The following is a 16,350-nucleotide window of genomic DNA, read 5'->3' on the forward strand; positions in this document are numbered from 1 at the left end:
CTACATTTGTATAATCCACAGGAAGTTCACTGGATGGTGCACAACTTCTCCATAGAAGCTTCCTCACCTTTAGATGAGAACCAATTTGCAGAGGTCACACCAGAACATACTTTTGAGAAACACTAAAGTGATTACAAATAGAGAATTCACTTCTATATGCAATCACTTACTAAAGAAATGCAGCTCAAAACTTGAGATTTCTGAGAATATTAATTTGACCCATTCAGCAAAGTTTTAAACTTGGCACAAATTTCACAAAGTGAGTAGCATGACTCCAAAAACTAGTTTTGAAGAGGTTATGTACAAGCCTCATTTTGCCTAATTAATTTGACTGACTGAGGACCTTGCACCTACTGGGATTTCTGAAAGACTGACCCCAATTCACAAATCACTTTTTCCAATTCTTTCTTGGATTTATAAAACATTCAAGGATAACCATGTAACTTGTGAAACGATGAATCTTGAGGCTCGTAAATCACCTTATAAAACAAACTGTCAGTGCTAATGCAACAAAAATATCTTTTTTACCCCAATCTAAGTTTATGAAAGTGCCTGCAGCTTTTATCATTGATAAATTGGTGACAAAGTCTGTATAGTCAAGAAATGTTTTCTAAGAGGCTTGATATGTAAAATGTTACGAGCTGTAAAAAAAGCTGGGCATTTGTATTCACAAAACCAACAAGATGAACTAAATAAAATATTATTCTGCTTAATTTAGTAGAGGATTGTACTGCTTTTGGTTTAGAGTCTACCACGTTGCTAAAAATTACATTCTTTCATTAGACATAACTCGGTTTGTTGGTTCTTTCATTAATAATGATACAGTGTGATTGTAACAGAACATGTAGCATAATTTTGCACTGTGTATCAATCCAGAAGAATGAACAAATGCTCCAATGGACTGTAACATCCATTGCCAGCACACTTTGTTTATCTGCTGTATTTCAGGTTTTTTTTAAACAAATCCCATCTAAATAAAAGCTTGGTAAAATTATCATTGGCTAAAACATAATATTGATTCATGCACTGTACACCTACAAGAATCTGTTGGTAATTTAATATCATATAAAGTCTCTTTTGGTATAAGCTGTACATCAGTGTGTCTTCTGTCTTCCTGTTAATCAAATAATGCTTGTTTATTCCAAAGGCACAGGAGATTTGAATGTTACAGGGGTTGTCTTTTTACTTCCCTAAGCAACAGTACAGAATCATTTTTCCTGAATATTCATTATAGCCTTGGGCTAGATGAAGCTTTTAATCCTAACTACTCATTGCCAATGGGTAGATATTCTAGAGGAAAAACAACTATTCACCTTTTTTTTCTAAATGATCACATGATAAGCTTAACTACAACCATAACTAGGAGTATAAGTCCTAAGAAATTAAAGCAGCAAGTTGTCGACTGATTGCATTTGGCATCAGTAATGAGATGAATCCCCTGTCCTATCAGCCCCAAGGCAGATACATCCTGCATGTTTAAGAAGCAGCGTGAAAATGCTGTGCACAGAGTAGGTCACCTCTCCTTGTGTTTCATGGAAAGAAACAAAACCATTATGAGATTACCACAGAAATGTCTGGCTGCAGATTTTTGGAAATTTTTACTGTGACCTATTTTCAGTGTTCTTTCAGGGCCCTCATTTTTTCACTATCCTGTTACTGCACAATCTTTACACTGTACACTCTCTGAGGTAGAGAATTACGATTATACCTGGAAAGAATGAAAACTCAATTTTCTCAGACCAAATCCTGACTCTATACATGTATGAAGGCTTCACTACATAGACCTATTGGATTTATCACCACACATCACGCTGATGATTTGTGTTGGTCCATTATACTGACTGTGAGGATGGGAAGTTCTAGATGGCACAATGAGTGTTGCAAGATACAGCAAGACCTTGCATGTAAAGTCCTCAACCCTCATCTATCACTGACTACAATGACCTAAACAACAAAGTTTCAGAAATTAAAATACTTTATCGTATTTAATGCAAGAGTAAGTCTAATCTTCCTCATACACATCAAATCTTTGGTGGCCACAAGACTATTCCAATGTATCTTTGTTGCCTATGAATTTTATGGCTAAATAATGCATTATGTCAACATGTTTGCAATTCTAAATGCTGATACTAAGTTACAGAGGATTTATTTTGTCTTTTTTATTAATTTAGCACACATGAAGGAGACTTGAGATTTCTTATATACAGCTAGGCAAGTGCAGGCAAGTGCAACAACAGTGCATCCTTCTCATGGCAGGCCTTCTTTCTGTACTGGCTCTTCAGAAAGAAATCTTGTATTCCTGTTGTATCTATTAGCATTGGAGGAATTTTTTACATGAAAAAATGTTCTACAGTTAACTTCTCATTCTGAGCAGTAGATAGATTTTTCAAAATAGTACCCCTATCTAGGGGAAAAGGAGGGAGTGCTTTTATGATCACAAGAATGATGCAGCATAATAAAAGCTTTTTAGATGAGAATTTGGAAGACTCAGCCGTTAAATTTAATATATGTACTACTCTACTGTTGCATTCAACAACAGTCTAGTAGGGAAGAGTTAAACCTAACCTCAGTCAAATTCTGCTGTCTGATGGCCCAAGAGGATCCAAATGCACCCTCATCTGAAAAGTCAAAAAGGAGAGGAGGATCTTCCCCTATCTGCTGGTAACCTCCATGCAGCAGGTCAACTTTCTAGAGCATCCTACTCGCCCTCTGAACATTACAGTGGCACAACTGCAGTGTGGACAGGCAGGGGCAGGATGCATTTGGAGCAGCTTTAGAAAGTGAGAAATGATAATTTTTAGACCCTTCATATATTCAATGCACTCTACTGGCTCAATGTGTACCTGCGGACCTGCATCTTTCACAGGGATCCCATATAACAGGAAAAATTCAACTCTGTGAAGAACTATTCCTTTGCTATTCATTAAAATACGAAGAACAAATACGGGAATTCCACCTTAAAGCATTGCACATCAGTATCTGTCGCCTTCACCACTTTTATATATACATGTGTGTATTTTACTATTTATCCTTTACACAGTTATCTCTTCTCTTTCCTTGTATGGGAGGCCCAAAATTGTCTTCATAAAATTGTGTCTCTCTAAACCCAAAAAAAATGTCCACAGTACCAAAACACAGAATTACAGTCAGTCACTGTAGCAAGAGTCACCATTGCAGAATTTCATGCTTAGTTTTACTGCCTCCTTACACCCTAGAAAGGAGCAGTTCAGGTTGTGAATTTGTCCCATTTCAAACTTAATTAAAGCTAACAATTTGTTTAAAGCCTGTCAAAATAAGGGAAGGATTTCCCAGGACAGAAGATGAATAACTCTCAGCTTCTCATCTGGAGTAAAAAAATCTTCCTCATTTCTCAGGAAATTTGACAGCTTTTGGTCAACATCTATTGACCGCAGCTGTCAAAAAGAAAGAAATGAAGCAGTTTAACCTAAGGCAGGAATCACAGTTTTCACGGTTGTATGTGAAGCTATCTATATATATTAGGAAAAAATTAAAAAACTGGCCTAAATTACATCAGAGGCTTTGGGTTAGCCTGGTCAGCCTCACAAAAATGTAGCTGCTGGTTGAGAGCTTATATCCCTCCAGCAAGAATTCGTGATGTGATGTGAAACCAATGCCACACAATAAACTTTTAGAGATAATGACAGAATTCAGGACTTTTTCCCAGTCAATACTGTATTGCTTTTTGTCATAAAATGCAAGAGGTACTAGTTTAGCCAAAAAAACAAAAAAAAAAACAAACCAAAAAAACCCAAAAAAAAAAATTCAAAAGCTCTTTAAATATCTTCTATAAAATGGTACAGGAAAACCCCATCCAGGATAGCAATTCATCCAAAGATGAATAATTTCATATTTTGTTCTAGGAGAATAAAAAATGTTTCATCCCACTTAAGCCTTCAGCTTTTATTAATTAATTTGCACTTTGAAACAAGAGGTCTTTTCAATGTGAAGGGAGGTTGTAGAGGTGGGGTTTTCGGAAGCATTTCTAAAAGATCAGAGATTCAGATGAGAAAAATTAAGCAAATTCCACATAGTTACCATTTCACTAAACTACCATAGCAACGATGTGCACTGTGACTATTGTTCACTGATTTAATTCAAGGACATACTTATTTTCTACTCTCTTACACACTCTAAAATACTCCTTTCTTTAAAAAAAGTCTTTTGAAACAAGTCTGAGTAAATGAATACATTTATGTTGTTTTTACACAGCAAAATGTTCTCTTTATAATTCGAACAAAAACTGTAATATTTTTAAACTGAGAAGATATCATATGACTTATATAACTAAGCATGTTCTACTAGTGAAACAAGCACATTTTTGCTTACAAAATACTGCATATTAAGATGTAGAAGTATAGCTTGGAAAATTCCCATTCATTTTTGCAGATTATTTTCATTCTTTTGGTTATAGATTTATCAATTAGGCAAAAAACCATTACCACTTGAAAGTAAAGACATATTTTTATCTTTAAATTTAATTAAAAAAAAAACCCCAACCTTACAGAGAGTAATGACTCCCAATTCACAATGTTTTTGCTAAAGTAAAAATCTAAGTGAGACTTGAGAGACCTGACTGAACTTTCTTTTCCCTGTGGTAAGTTATAAGAACTAAAAAACTCCTGTCACCTAACTCCATTCCTAGATGCTTGGACTTTATTAATTTAAAGTAAAGCTGCAAGCAAGGTGTCAAAATTTGATCAGCTGCTCCTTGTGATCTGTCACTGCAAGTTCCACTCGGGGGAGCCTAATTGAGATTCTCCTTTTCTTCCAGTGATACCAACGTGTCACTGGGCTAAAACAAGTCACTCTGGATTAAGTCCAGGTTTTGGGCATGGCTGAACTGAGAAGTCATAACTCCGAGACCCTGTCGATACAGAGAGCAATGGGCATTGAGAAAAGCCAACAAGGGACTGGGGCTCCTACTTCTCAAAGGAGTCACAGGCTCTTCTCAGACTGCTTTGAAAAACTGAAAGAACAAATTGGTGTACATAAAAAAGAAACTTTAAATTCTAAAGCATATAACAAAACAAATCTTAAAAGACAGATAAAGGGTTTCTACAGAATCAGAATTTCAATAAATTTTTCAATTTTAACAGATCCCTTTCTCCCTTTTCTTTCTTACTGTCCTTTGGTATCACAACTATTTCTCCCTATGTCAGCTCTTTAATTAGAATCTTTGAAAGATGTTAAAAGCACAAGACAAATAACCTTTGATTGCCTCACTTTATTAAAAAAATGTGGAGAAGTACCTTGTTACAGTGTTTCTTTATTGCAGTACCCACTGGAGCTGCACAAATGAATGACGCTTTACATATGTCAAAAAACAGACAAAAATAAGCCAAACAAAAAGAACCCACTCCAAACGGTTTTCACTTTTCTAATCTAAAAGCTGCCAATTTTAACATAGGTCAGCATCCTAACTCAAGAATACATTTATCAAAGTGCTGTGTGGGAGATCCTCTTTGGACATCTTATTAGCAGCATGGCACTCCTACACCCCTTCTGGATACTGCTGCACCTCATGACTGAAAATCCATGTGCAGACAAGGTCAAAAATGAGCTGGAGATTTTTGATTGACCAGTACAGGAAAGTAAAAAACATATATTTGTGTTGGGAGTAAGAACAGCAATTGGAAGGATGTCAAGATCAAGCACAACTGAGACTTGAAAGGTTGGTTGCTGCCTTTAGTCAGCTTTGTAATTACTCCTTTTTCGAATTACAGAAAAGCATTTTGTTTTCTCCCCAGAACAAAGAGGAAAATAACTGAATTTGTTTTGAAAACTGATTCCTCTCTCTGTGAAGGTGGTTGCGCCATAGTGTTTTTTCCACATTCTTAATGTTTGGGTTTTGTTTCACTTATTTTTAATTTAAAAATGTTATTCTAAAAAACCAGAAAAAACATCTGTTAGAAAAACTTCCTAATTAAAAAATTAAAGACATTTTATATTTGCTTATAGTTATCTTACATGATAGGGAAAACAGTCCTTTTGTTTCATTACGGTAGGTCTGTCAAAACTTCAGCAATGAGTATTTACAGCTATTGATTTGAATGCAATGTTAAAGGCATTTAAGTCAGATGATTTTCTTTGGTTTCCAGAATAAAGATCACTACTAGTCAGCCTGATAGGTTGATGCACAGTTGGCAGTCCAAATTACCAAATTATTTGTTCCAATATCAACTGGGCTTAAATATTCCAAGTGAAAAATACAAAACTGCACATTTATCACTAGTAAACTTCTTGGACACACTGACTGGAAAGATTTATTTAACAGTGGTGGTCTATGCAAAGCGTTGACTAATAAAAATGCCTTTTTACCTCTGACAGAACAGAATATCTTATACTGGTTGTTTCTAGCCAGCCAAAATAATGTTTCTCATAGCACTGTAAAAAGTGGTATGCAGCATGATTAAATAATATTTCAGCTCTTTAGTTCATGCAGAGGTCACCTGCTAGAAGGCATGAGGGTTTGATTAGGTTTACGTCATACATGAAATATTCTAAAGGGAAGCACTGAACTCGAATATGTGAAGGCTGCAACTACAAATACCTTTCTCTTGTGGTCAGGTAGGCAAGCTCTGTCCTTTCCTATAATAATAAGGCAGAAAATACTGAATAAGTGAGGAAAGCATAAACCTTTGGAACACGAAACTAGGGAATTTAAAACCTATGTTCTGAGAAGAATTTGCCAGTCAGTTTTAAAATGGTGATCAAGTGGGCATGTATTCAGATTTGGCTACTGTAAAGAGCAAGCTTCCCAGCAAACTAACTTTCCTAGGAGCTGAGGCAAAATTTAAAGAAATACAAGTCTGATCCTTAAAACTCTCGTGTAGGCAGTGAAGAGACTAGTTAATATATTGCTAATTAACTTTATCCAACACTGGGATAAAACTGAAACCACAGAAAGAAAAAATTACTAATGTGCACCAAGATAAACAATCTTAAAATATTTTATTTTACCTGCACAGTTATTTGTTGGTGATCACTTTGTTTCCAGTAAATCCTATTTAACAGATATTATAGTTACAAAAAACTGCAATGCCTCATGGTGCAATCACATACCCAAAGGCATTCCAAAGAGCCCGGGCATTTGCTCAAGTTTTCTACATTTCCCACTTCTGAAAACATCTCAGGGCATTAAAACACAATTTCAAGAACAAATACAGGTTGCTATTTGGTTTAAAAGAAAAAAAAAAAGGGGTTGTTCCTTTATGGGAAGCACTCACTATATACTTCATTGCTGTTAGGCTATTGAAGTGTCATTAAAACAGTCAAAATCTTGAAGCGTCATTAAAACAGCCACACGGTGCCAGGTCACTGATAAAGTGACCAAACTAACATTCTCTGTGACATCTGTCACCCATAATGTGAATTTCAGCAGAAATGCTTCCATCATAATAAGACTGAAAATTATGTGTAAACCCAAATAGCTTTCATGTCTTCATGATTTTCAGTGAAACAGAATCACTTTTACATTTGCTAAGGAAATACATTCTGTAGAGAATGCCTCCCTTACAAAAATATAAGTCACCACACATAAACAGTATTTCAAACCTTATTAACAGCCATAGCATGTCATTAAAAACTTTCAGCAAGTTGGGATGGTTGTTAACATTACTGCTGAATTTATAATCCCTTTCTATTTTCCATTTTGTCTTTTGAGTAATTCAATTAGAAATCCTTCAAAGCAATAACAGTGGATTAAATGTTGTCACCACAATATGAAATTACAGAATAGAGTTCTGATGATGAATTTATTAAACTTTGCATTTCAATTCAATTCTCTTTGAGTGTATAAAAAGCAGAATTCTTTAGACAAAACACCAATTAACTGTCGTACCTCATTATTAAGTATTGTCTCCTTTTAAAAGATAGAATACATGAGAACATAAAAGGATGCATGCAAGAAATCCATTTAAATCACAACATTTAATTACACTTGAATCCTGCAATGGTCATAGAAAAGAATTCTCAGATACTGGAGGAAGGTGAATGATGTAACCTACCCAGGAGTGACCATAAAGCCAGGAAGCTCTTCCTGCTCAGATTTCCAATTAAATAGCTCATGAATCAGTTTTTACTTTGAAAGGAACTCAGCAAAAGGGTTTCGTTTATGAGGAGAATTCTGAAGAATGAATAGAAAAAGAAAAGAAAGAGACATCTGACAACAGAGAAGATTAAAAACCAATCCAAGAGGTTAAACAACAAAACCAAGTTATCATAAAGGATGATGTTGGACCATGATCAGTGTGGGACCATGAACATAAGTCCACAAAACACATCTCCTGACCTGCTAAAAAGTGTGTTTAGGTCTACATCTGTAGGAGTTGAAGCAGGCCATCGGCAGCATCCCTTCTCCCTGCACATCCTAGCTTCCTTCCCAGCAAAACAATGCCCAGTGCAGCACATCCCTGCACACACAGAGTAACGGGATCACTGCCTCAACCAAGGAATCCTTGTTTCTCAGGAACCGAATCTCCTGCTTCTGTTGAGCTTTTCCCTCAGTTGAGTTACCAAGGCTCCTCTTCACAGCCATTTGCTTGGGCAGCAGGCAATTCCCCTCCTCTCCCCAGTCACCCACTTTTATGGAATTAACACTGCCTTTGAAGCACTTTGGACTCTGAGAAACATGACTGAAAGAAGTAATTTGGTCAAGACACGCCCCAAAGCAAGAAAGGGCAGTGGCAGATGCACAGACACTGAGATCACCTAGGATTTTATTTTGAAGAACCAGCCAAAATGGATGACAGTGGCCAATGCAAGAGAACAACAAGACGTACGAATCCTGAAACTCCGCCACAAACACCAACACGAACTTCACTCATGCTGGTTTATACTGGATTTTGGGTGACAATGTCCACACTGCTGCTACAGCCCAGAGTAGCACCACTCTGCTGTACTTTGCATTAATTTGTAGCAATAACTGATACAGAAGAGAAGAGCGAGGACTAATACTGCCTGCAGGACTCAATGAATTATACTTAACCAGCATATTATTGTAGGCTGATAGTAGAATGTCACATGAACACAGATATAATCAAATTCTGTTTGGGGCATCATTTATTTAAAATACTTCAAGCTCCTTGCTGGCAGAGCAACAGCGAATTAGCATGCTATGCTGTGCACTTCAATTAAAAAGCAGCCTCATCTTTCCCATTTCCAAGGTACAGCAGAGCAAATCTAATTGTGCCATGCAGTCAGCTCTCATCTTCGCAGAGTAACCAGGGCTTTGGGGTTTTTTTCTTTTTGCTTTTGACAGATTTGTCGTCCTCTGAATGAGGCAATGTAGGCTTTTATGAAACTTGCCTCCTAATTGCAGGCAATAAACGTAAGCACAGCCAGCAGCAGACACTGTAGCAAGTACAACCGAAGCAAAAAGAAAATAAAGGTAAGAAAACAATCACAAAGCAAGTTCATTTTACATATGATCTGAATAGTTAAAGCACCAGAATCTGTATTTCAGTGCTCACAAGAGACATATACATTCCTTCTTCAATATAAACTAAAAAAAAAAAAAAAAAAAAAAAAAAAAAAAACCAACAAAAAAAACCAAACAATTCCCCAAAGCTAGGGCTTAAATGCTGATATAGGCAAAGATTTTTTGCTATTTTGGGGGGTTAGAAGGTATGACTAATTAATGAGAAATAGTTATACACCAGGATGCTATTAACTTTTGCAATATTTGCTTATAGCACTAAGGCTAAGATCTTTAAATATGAGATTAGTCGCTTTTGGCTTGAGACCTTGTTCATACTGATAATCTCACTCCAAGTGAACACCCAAGTCCTTTTATGCAGTACTCATTTCCTATTCCTGGTACAAAGAATACAGTGCCTTTGGTGAGGAATTGAACAGGGTGAATCCGCAGAAATGGCTGTCCGAATGGACTCCAGGAGGGCAGGTACTGGGAGGTTCCGCTCGGACTGGCACTAGCACCACCACCAGTGAGGCTGGCCACAGCTTTGCCTGCCTGAGCCCTAAAAGCTCCGGAGATGGAGAGCACACAGTTCCACCAGACAACATATTTCTGATCTGCATCACCTTGTTAGGGAATTCTTTTCCTAATGCACAATTTGAAATATTCAACCTGCAATTTGTCCCTTGCTCTATCATCTGACGTGACACACAATAATCTTCTCCTCTTTGTAGCTACTCTTGCAGCATCTTGTCACATCCTTTCAGGTAGCTGTAAGCTGTTCTTTCCTTCCCTCTGTTGTTTTTTACTGCCCACTAGGCCAAGGAGACCCACTGATAATTTTGAAGACTTTGGGTATCACTTGTCCTAATCAATCTTGTTCTAATGTTTCTTGGGAGATGTACATTACAGCTCTCAGACATAGGGTTTCATCCTAGCACGAATGCAAAGTAAATTCAGATTACTGACTCAATTTAACTATACATGCTTGGCAGAGTAGCTGGAGAAACTTGTTGACCTTTAGACCAAAATCAAAAAACCAAACACTTGAATTTGTTGGTTTCATATGGCATTAATAATTCTGAATATTCAGTGCCACTCTTTAGAAGGAAAAGTAAGAAAAAAAAAAGATAAAACATCTTTGCATGGTTTCCAGTGAAGGACAAAAAGTGCACCACAAATACAACATCACAAGTTAGACATTGAAACATGAGTGCTACCATCTCACATGCTTGATTTATTATTTTCCTAATTTTATGCTAATATTACTACAGGATTGAACTATAGTGGGAAAGTGACGCTGTCATTTTATAATAATCTGCTGTTCACCATGTTGTCTTTATGTTTACTATCAAATGTTTTGTACACATAGGTTATCTGATTCAAGGAAAATCTGTGCATTAGTGCTGGTGCTGGAAAACTTAATGACAAATTCTATTACAATTTTTAACGATATCCACTTTTATACCATTGCAGATTGTTACAAAAGAATACAAACCTTAACTTTATTATCATTAATCAGCATTAGTAAATATAATTGACATTTTATACAGAACCAGTTTTAAGTAACTTATTGGCAGCAATACAGATACCTCTTAATATTACCCTCTGGCTAGCTACGCTGTTTGGGCGCCAGAGTGTCTGCACTAATGACTTGGAATTAAAATCAAATAAAAGCTGAGAACGGTAATTCAGCGTAAAACAAACAGCCATACCTAGAACCGATTTTTATATATGTAATTTGGATCTACCAGGATCCTTTTTAATTTATACTAAATATATAAACTGCAGTTAATATAAAGCAGTGAAAGCGTTTGATACTAGACAACAAAATAGGATAGAGAAAAAACAAATCTGATATTCCCAGATTTCTACACTAACCCTGTGGGCACACCATAGGAATTGGAATGAGAAGAAAAAGTAGACAGTATAATTAACCTTTCCTTTCCCTTTTTTAAAAACAACAAAAAGGCAAAACATGTTAGACATTATAAATAGTAAAAATACACATTTTTCTGCCATTAGTCTTCATCTCAGCAATTTCTGTAGTTTCCGGAGGATTTAATGTGCTTAGGCATGAAAGAGACTAAATCCTTGAAAAAAATTCTTATGAAGACATGGATTATGTTATCAAAAAGATTTAAGAAAACCTGCTTCACGGTACAACCAGGAAAGCTGCTCTGCCTCTCAAAGCCTCATGCCCTGACTTCCAGATATCGAGTGGGGGTTTTTTTTCTAGAGCATATCTGAGCCCTGTCTTCCCCACACCACCTGTGTATGACCTATTTGACTTCAGCTCTGGGTTGGGGTGGGGGAGAAATAATACTAAAATACCGAAGTACTATCTAGCACTTTTGTATCTTCTGATGGGGTCTCCAGGGGCCACCGTGCGAGGAAGCCCCCTGAAGGGCTATGATAAATCTTGTTGCACATATCATTACTTAATCCAGTTTATCCCCACCCTTTGCTTCAATAATCTACATTTAAAATCACTATAATTTAATTTTAGCCAACTCTGAAAAAGAACATTAGAATCTGGCTCTCTAAACATGGCTTGTTTTATTCATTTATTCATCTAAAGAAATTGATTATTTTCTGAGCTCTCATTTTGATAAAACAAATAAGAAAACACAGGAAAATGTTTAAGCAAGAGTAGAACATATGAAAAATTCCAAGGAATATCATACTGTATGGGGAAGGCAGAAATGTTATTATAAAAGCATGCATGCATATGTAAAGAAACCTTCTTTCTTTATGGATCTGATCTCCTCCATGGAGAGTCACAAATCCACACGATAGCCCTGAGTGCTCAGATTTTGCATTTGCTTCTCTGATTTTACAATAGCTGAAAGATATGTAAAAACTCATGTAGCCAGACAGCTCCCTACTGACTACACATCTAAGCAACTTCACATGCATACATTACTCCAACCACTGAAAGCTGGAAATAACACATACATAACAAAAATTAAAAAAACCTCATGCTTGAAAGAAGCCTGTCTCAGTTTGGGACCTCCAGGGCTCTCCCTGACTCCCTGACCAGACAGCACCTTCCACTGTGTCCTGCCTTCTCAGGCAGGGACATGCCAGCCTACTGAGTTACGCTCTGCAGACTGAAGGGAGGAAATTTCTTCAAAAACTTATAAACATGGCTAAAATAGCAATTTGTTGTTGAATGTGATTCAGGGAAAAAATTAATAATAACTACTACTGTTTTGCTAGAGTTATCCTGGAGGGCTTTTATGATTCTCTCCCATTTTTAATCACAACTTCAGTAAACGACCACTGGCGATAAAAAGCATCCAGATTACTTTCATTAAAAATAATAATCTACAGCATGGAGTAGATTGACATAATTTTGTTCACAGAAAGCAATAAAATGCCCAGGACACTGTGCCTGACAGTATTGCTATGATAAAGCTATACTTGTGTCCACTTGAAGTGTTGCACTGATTACAGCTCCTAGTGCCTCCCTAGTTTCAGAAAGGGAATGGTTTTGCTCCCCAACTACACCTCAGTTCTTATTAGTGATGTGTTTAACTGAGTGAGGGAGGATGAATTAAGATGCTTACTAGCCCTCTACAAAGGGGCCAGGTGAATAATAATATGTCAGTTTTAGGGTATATAATCATGATTCCCACTCTGCATTCCCTTAGTCCTCTTCTTCTCCCTGTCCCCAGAATGTATTAAGATAGGAAATCAAACAGACTTCATAATTCAGAAACTGATGGTCAAACTCTAGAAAATCTCTCCTGGTAGACTGTGAACCAAGATTTTTCAGAGACTCAATTCACTATATTTGGGCATTTTTCAAAGCCAAAACAAATTTCAAGGCATGACCAAAACATGCAAAAATCTACAAGCTTCCAAAGGATATTAGTATGAGAATTAGGGTTTGTATGTGTATATTTTCTTTCCATGGACAAAACAACACACATTCTCCTAACTGAGGTCATGGGATGTACTGATAAACTCTGCAACAGATTTCTGCATGGCAGAGACATCAGGCATGGATAATTCCAATCTCAACTGTATAAACCACCAAGTCTATAGGTAACTGAACACAGGCTCTTACAAGAGAAGGTGTTAACTGTTTAAGAAGAGAAGGTGTTAACTTTTTATGGTACTACCAGAATGCATGGCCTCTTCTGTGATTCTGAAATACAGTTAGGTTCACGTTAAAAATTGTGAAATGAAATGCGTGTGTATCTCCTGTCCTTCAAAATCATTACTGATATATGCAGTAATTACTAGCTTGTGATTTAAAAGACATCTACAGGGCACTGAAATGGAAATCAACAAATTCTGTCTAAGTGCTTTTTTGAAATTGTTATCATCATATTCCTTGTCAAATACATAATGCATTTTTGTTCTCAGCAAAACTAAGCATTTTGTACGTTCTCAGCTTCTTTATTTTTTTCCTCTCATCAATAAATATTTAAACACATACAACCTAAAAATCTCAAGCTGGTAATCTGCAGCTGGTGTCTTTCCCCCTGAGGTGTAACTATCAACGTGGCAGTGCAGGATTGCTGGAGAGACATTAAACAGATTGTGGTTACAGTCCTACCTGCCCACAGGCCAGTCCCATGCCTCGCTCCCCCATACCATGCGGACATGATAAATTTAACTCCAGCGCATCAGCACCAGCCACCTATAAAACATGTGGAAGGACAAAAAAAGAAAAATTAATTTTAAGTAATGTACTCTTTCCTGTAGCATTTACTGTTTATGTTAAATAGATTTCTTCAGAAATTTGACTTATTTTTCTTTTTTTAGAGAAAAAGCTATGGTTATGATACCCTAGAAAATAAGCATGTTGATCATTAGAGATAAAAACTTCAAAAACTGATGTGGTTTTCAAAGATTCTTAAGAAATTAGAGAAAAAAAAAACAAAGTAAAAAGATATGAGCAGAATAAAGAGTTGATTCTGGAAAATGTTAAAAAATTAAATGTAATTACAGGGCCTAAGAGCAGCACTAAGAGCTTTGGCAGGCAGTGTTACACAGGTGTTGCTGTGCTCTGAAGAACTGTAACTCAGTAATAAATGTTTCCTTTTTGCTTTAATGGATTCAGTCTCCAGATTTTCTGCAGGCACCTGTACTGTGCCGTAGCTTTTGTCATTAAGTAAATTTATTTCTAAAGAAAAAGAGGTTATATAAAAAAAAGTCTAAACAAACATATTAGTCATGCTAATTCCTGTTCATCGCCCTCTATTAGTTACAATTAAAAGGGGAAGGAGCCGAGCTGTCCGAGGGCAGCACACAGACACGCTCCTCTTCCTTTCTGAACTGCTCTGGCCTGACACGAACATCTCTCCTGTTGCCTTCCAGTGGCTCTAACTAGGGTTTTGTTCTGCATCTGCATTCTGTTTTGCTTATTGAACTGGAGTAACTTTGCCTGCTGTGTGGCCATGGTTCAGCAGCTCCCAAAGTGCGTGAGCAGGGAGAAGCCATCCATCACTCCCAGGAAGCCTCCCCGCTCCGGCCGGCTCTGCGAGCCTGGCCCTGCCGGGGCTGTCGGCCTCCCTGACAAGCTGACCTTTTGGATGAATAGGTCGTCCTCCTGCTGAGACACTGTGCTACCTTCTGGGGCTTCTGCTCTTGTGAAAGCCACATCCATTACCTCCTAGGCAGGATCCTGCACGTGCGATTAAACATCCCTGCTCTTCAGCTGTGCATTCCAGGGCGCCCAAACTAGTGCTGCTCTCCACAGGGCAGACACCAACAACTACCTCCAAGAAGAATGTTCTATCACATAGGTTACACATCATTGACTGCATTTAGAGAACCACTTCTTTTCTAAAGGGGTAACATAAATACAAGCACGCATTGGAAATGTGTCCTAAAGCTGGACAGCAGTACCACCGGAGTTAAAAAACAGGAGGAAAGGCACAGTAAAGCCATTCATCCTAATCAGTTTAAAAGTGGCATTGCTTCTGTCAAGCATAGATTCCAAAATATGATTTCATGGTCAATTAGGTAAATACAGGTATAAATTGAAATAGTGTTGAAGATTACCAAGCTAACTACTGAAAATGTTTCATTTCACTTCCCTAAGTCCCCCAAGTGACTTTTTTCCTCATAGGTTTAAAATGCTCGAAGAAAATTGAGAAGTGTCACCCTACATAACCACAGGAGGGCTTAGGACACTGAATAAAGCAACAATGATGTCCAAACATTCTGTCATATGAAAACACAAATTCAAAATATCCACATCTCTACCAATACTTATATAAAAGCATATTTATAATTTAAACATGAGGTAATGATGAGGTAATGCTAGCAATAATGACAAGGTAATTTTTTTCTTTGCTTAAATTTGTTAATACTATGCTTGTAATTTCCTCTAGATACTTTATGTGGAAAACATGCTTTAATTTAAACATAAAAACTTTGCTTTCCATTCAGACATAGACACCCTTCTGAATGAAATTAGTGCAGTCCTGATAAGTATTTCTTACACTACTCCCTATGGACACAGGTACATGTTATTAAATAGTTTTTTCCTCAAATTGAATACAAATTTCAGGTGCATAGTCTGTTTGCATTTCTGTAAGATTGGATTTATATTATAGAAAGCCTGCTGACTGCTATTATATATGCTGACTTTCTCAGCTATCATTTTTGAAAGTCTGTATTAAAACTAGAATAGCATTAAATAAGCGCTTTATACTTTAAATATTCAAGAGTTTTATATTCAAAATTTCTTCTGGTGCTGTCAAACTAGTGTGCCTCTAGGCAAGGTAAGATCAAGTTGGGCTCTCAAAGGCAGAATTAAATTTTATCAGGGCATCTGTCATAATATACAGTTTGCTTAAAATGCAAATAAAAAGTATATAGATTCAAAGACTAAAGGCTTTCCAGGTATTGCTTAAAAATCCAAGGGACCATTTTTATGGAACAGATTTCCT

General features: G+C 36.8%; 1 protein-coding gene across 4 annotated transcripts in view; it reads right to left on the reverse strand.

The window, feature by feature from the left end:
* Window positions 1-16,350, reverse strand: part of DPYD (dihydropyrimidine dehydrogenase) — a 336,532-nt gene that overhangs the window by 91,712 nt on the left and 228,470 nt on the right. For 2 of the 4 annotated variants that reach the window (XM_041421778.1, XM_041421779.1), the window contains one exon: window positions 14,007-14,090. In XM_041421778.1, the coding sequence (XP_041277712.1) occupies window positions 14,007-14,090 (84 nt within the window). Of the gene's footprint in view, window positions 1-6,571; window positions 6,610-8,027; window positions 8,147-14,006; window positions 14,091-16,350 lie in introns of all 4 variants that reach the window. The other 2 variants (XR_005953933.1, XR_005953934.1) reach the window with 2 other exon arrangements.

The sequence above is a fragment of the Onychostruthus taczanowskii genome, unplaced genomic scaffold (assembly GCF_017590055.1).
Source record: "Onychostruthus taczanowskii isolate IOZ18803 unplaced genomic scaffold, ASM1759005v1 scaffold7, whole genome shotgun sequence".
Classification (NCBI taxonomy): Eukaryota; Metazoa; Chordata; class Aves; order Passeriformes; family Passeridae; genus Onychostruthus; species Onychostruthus taczanowskii.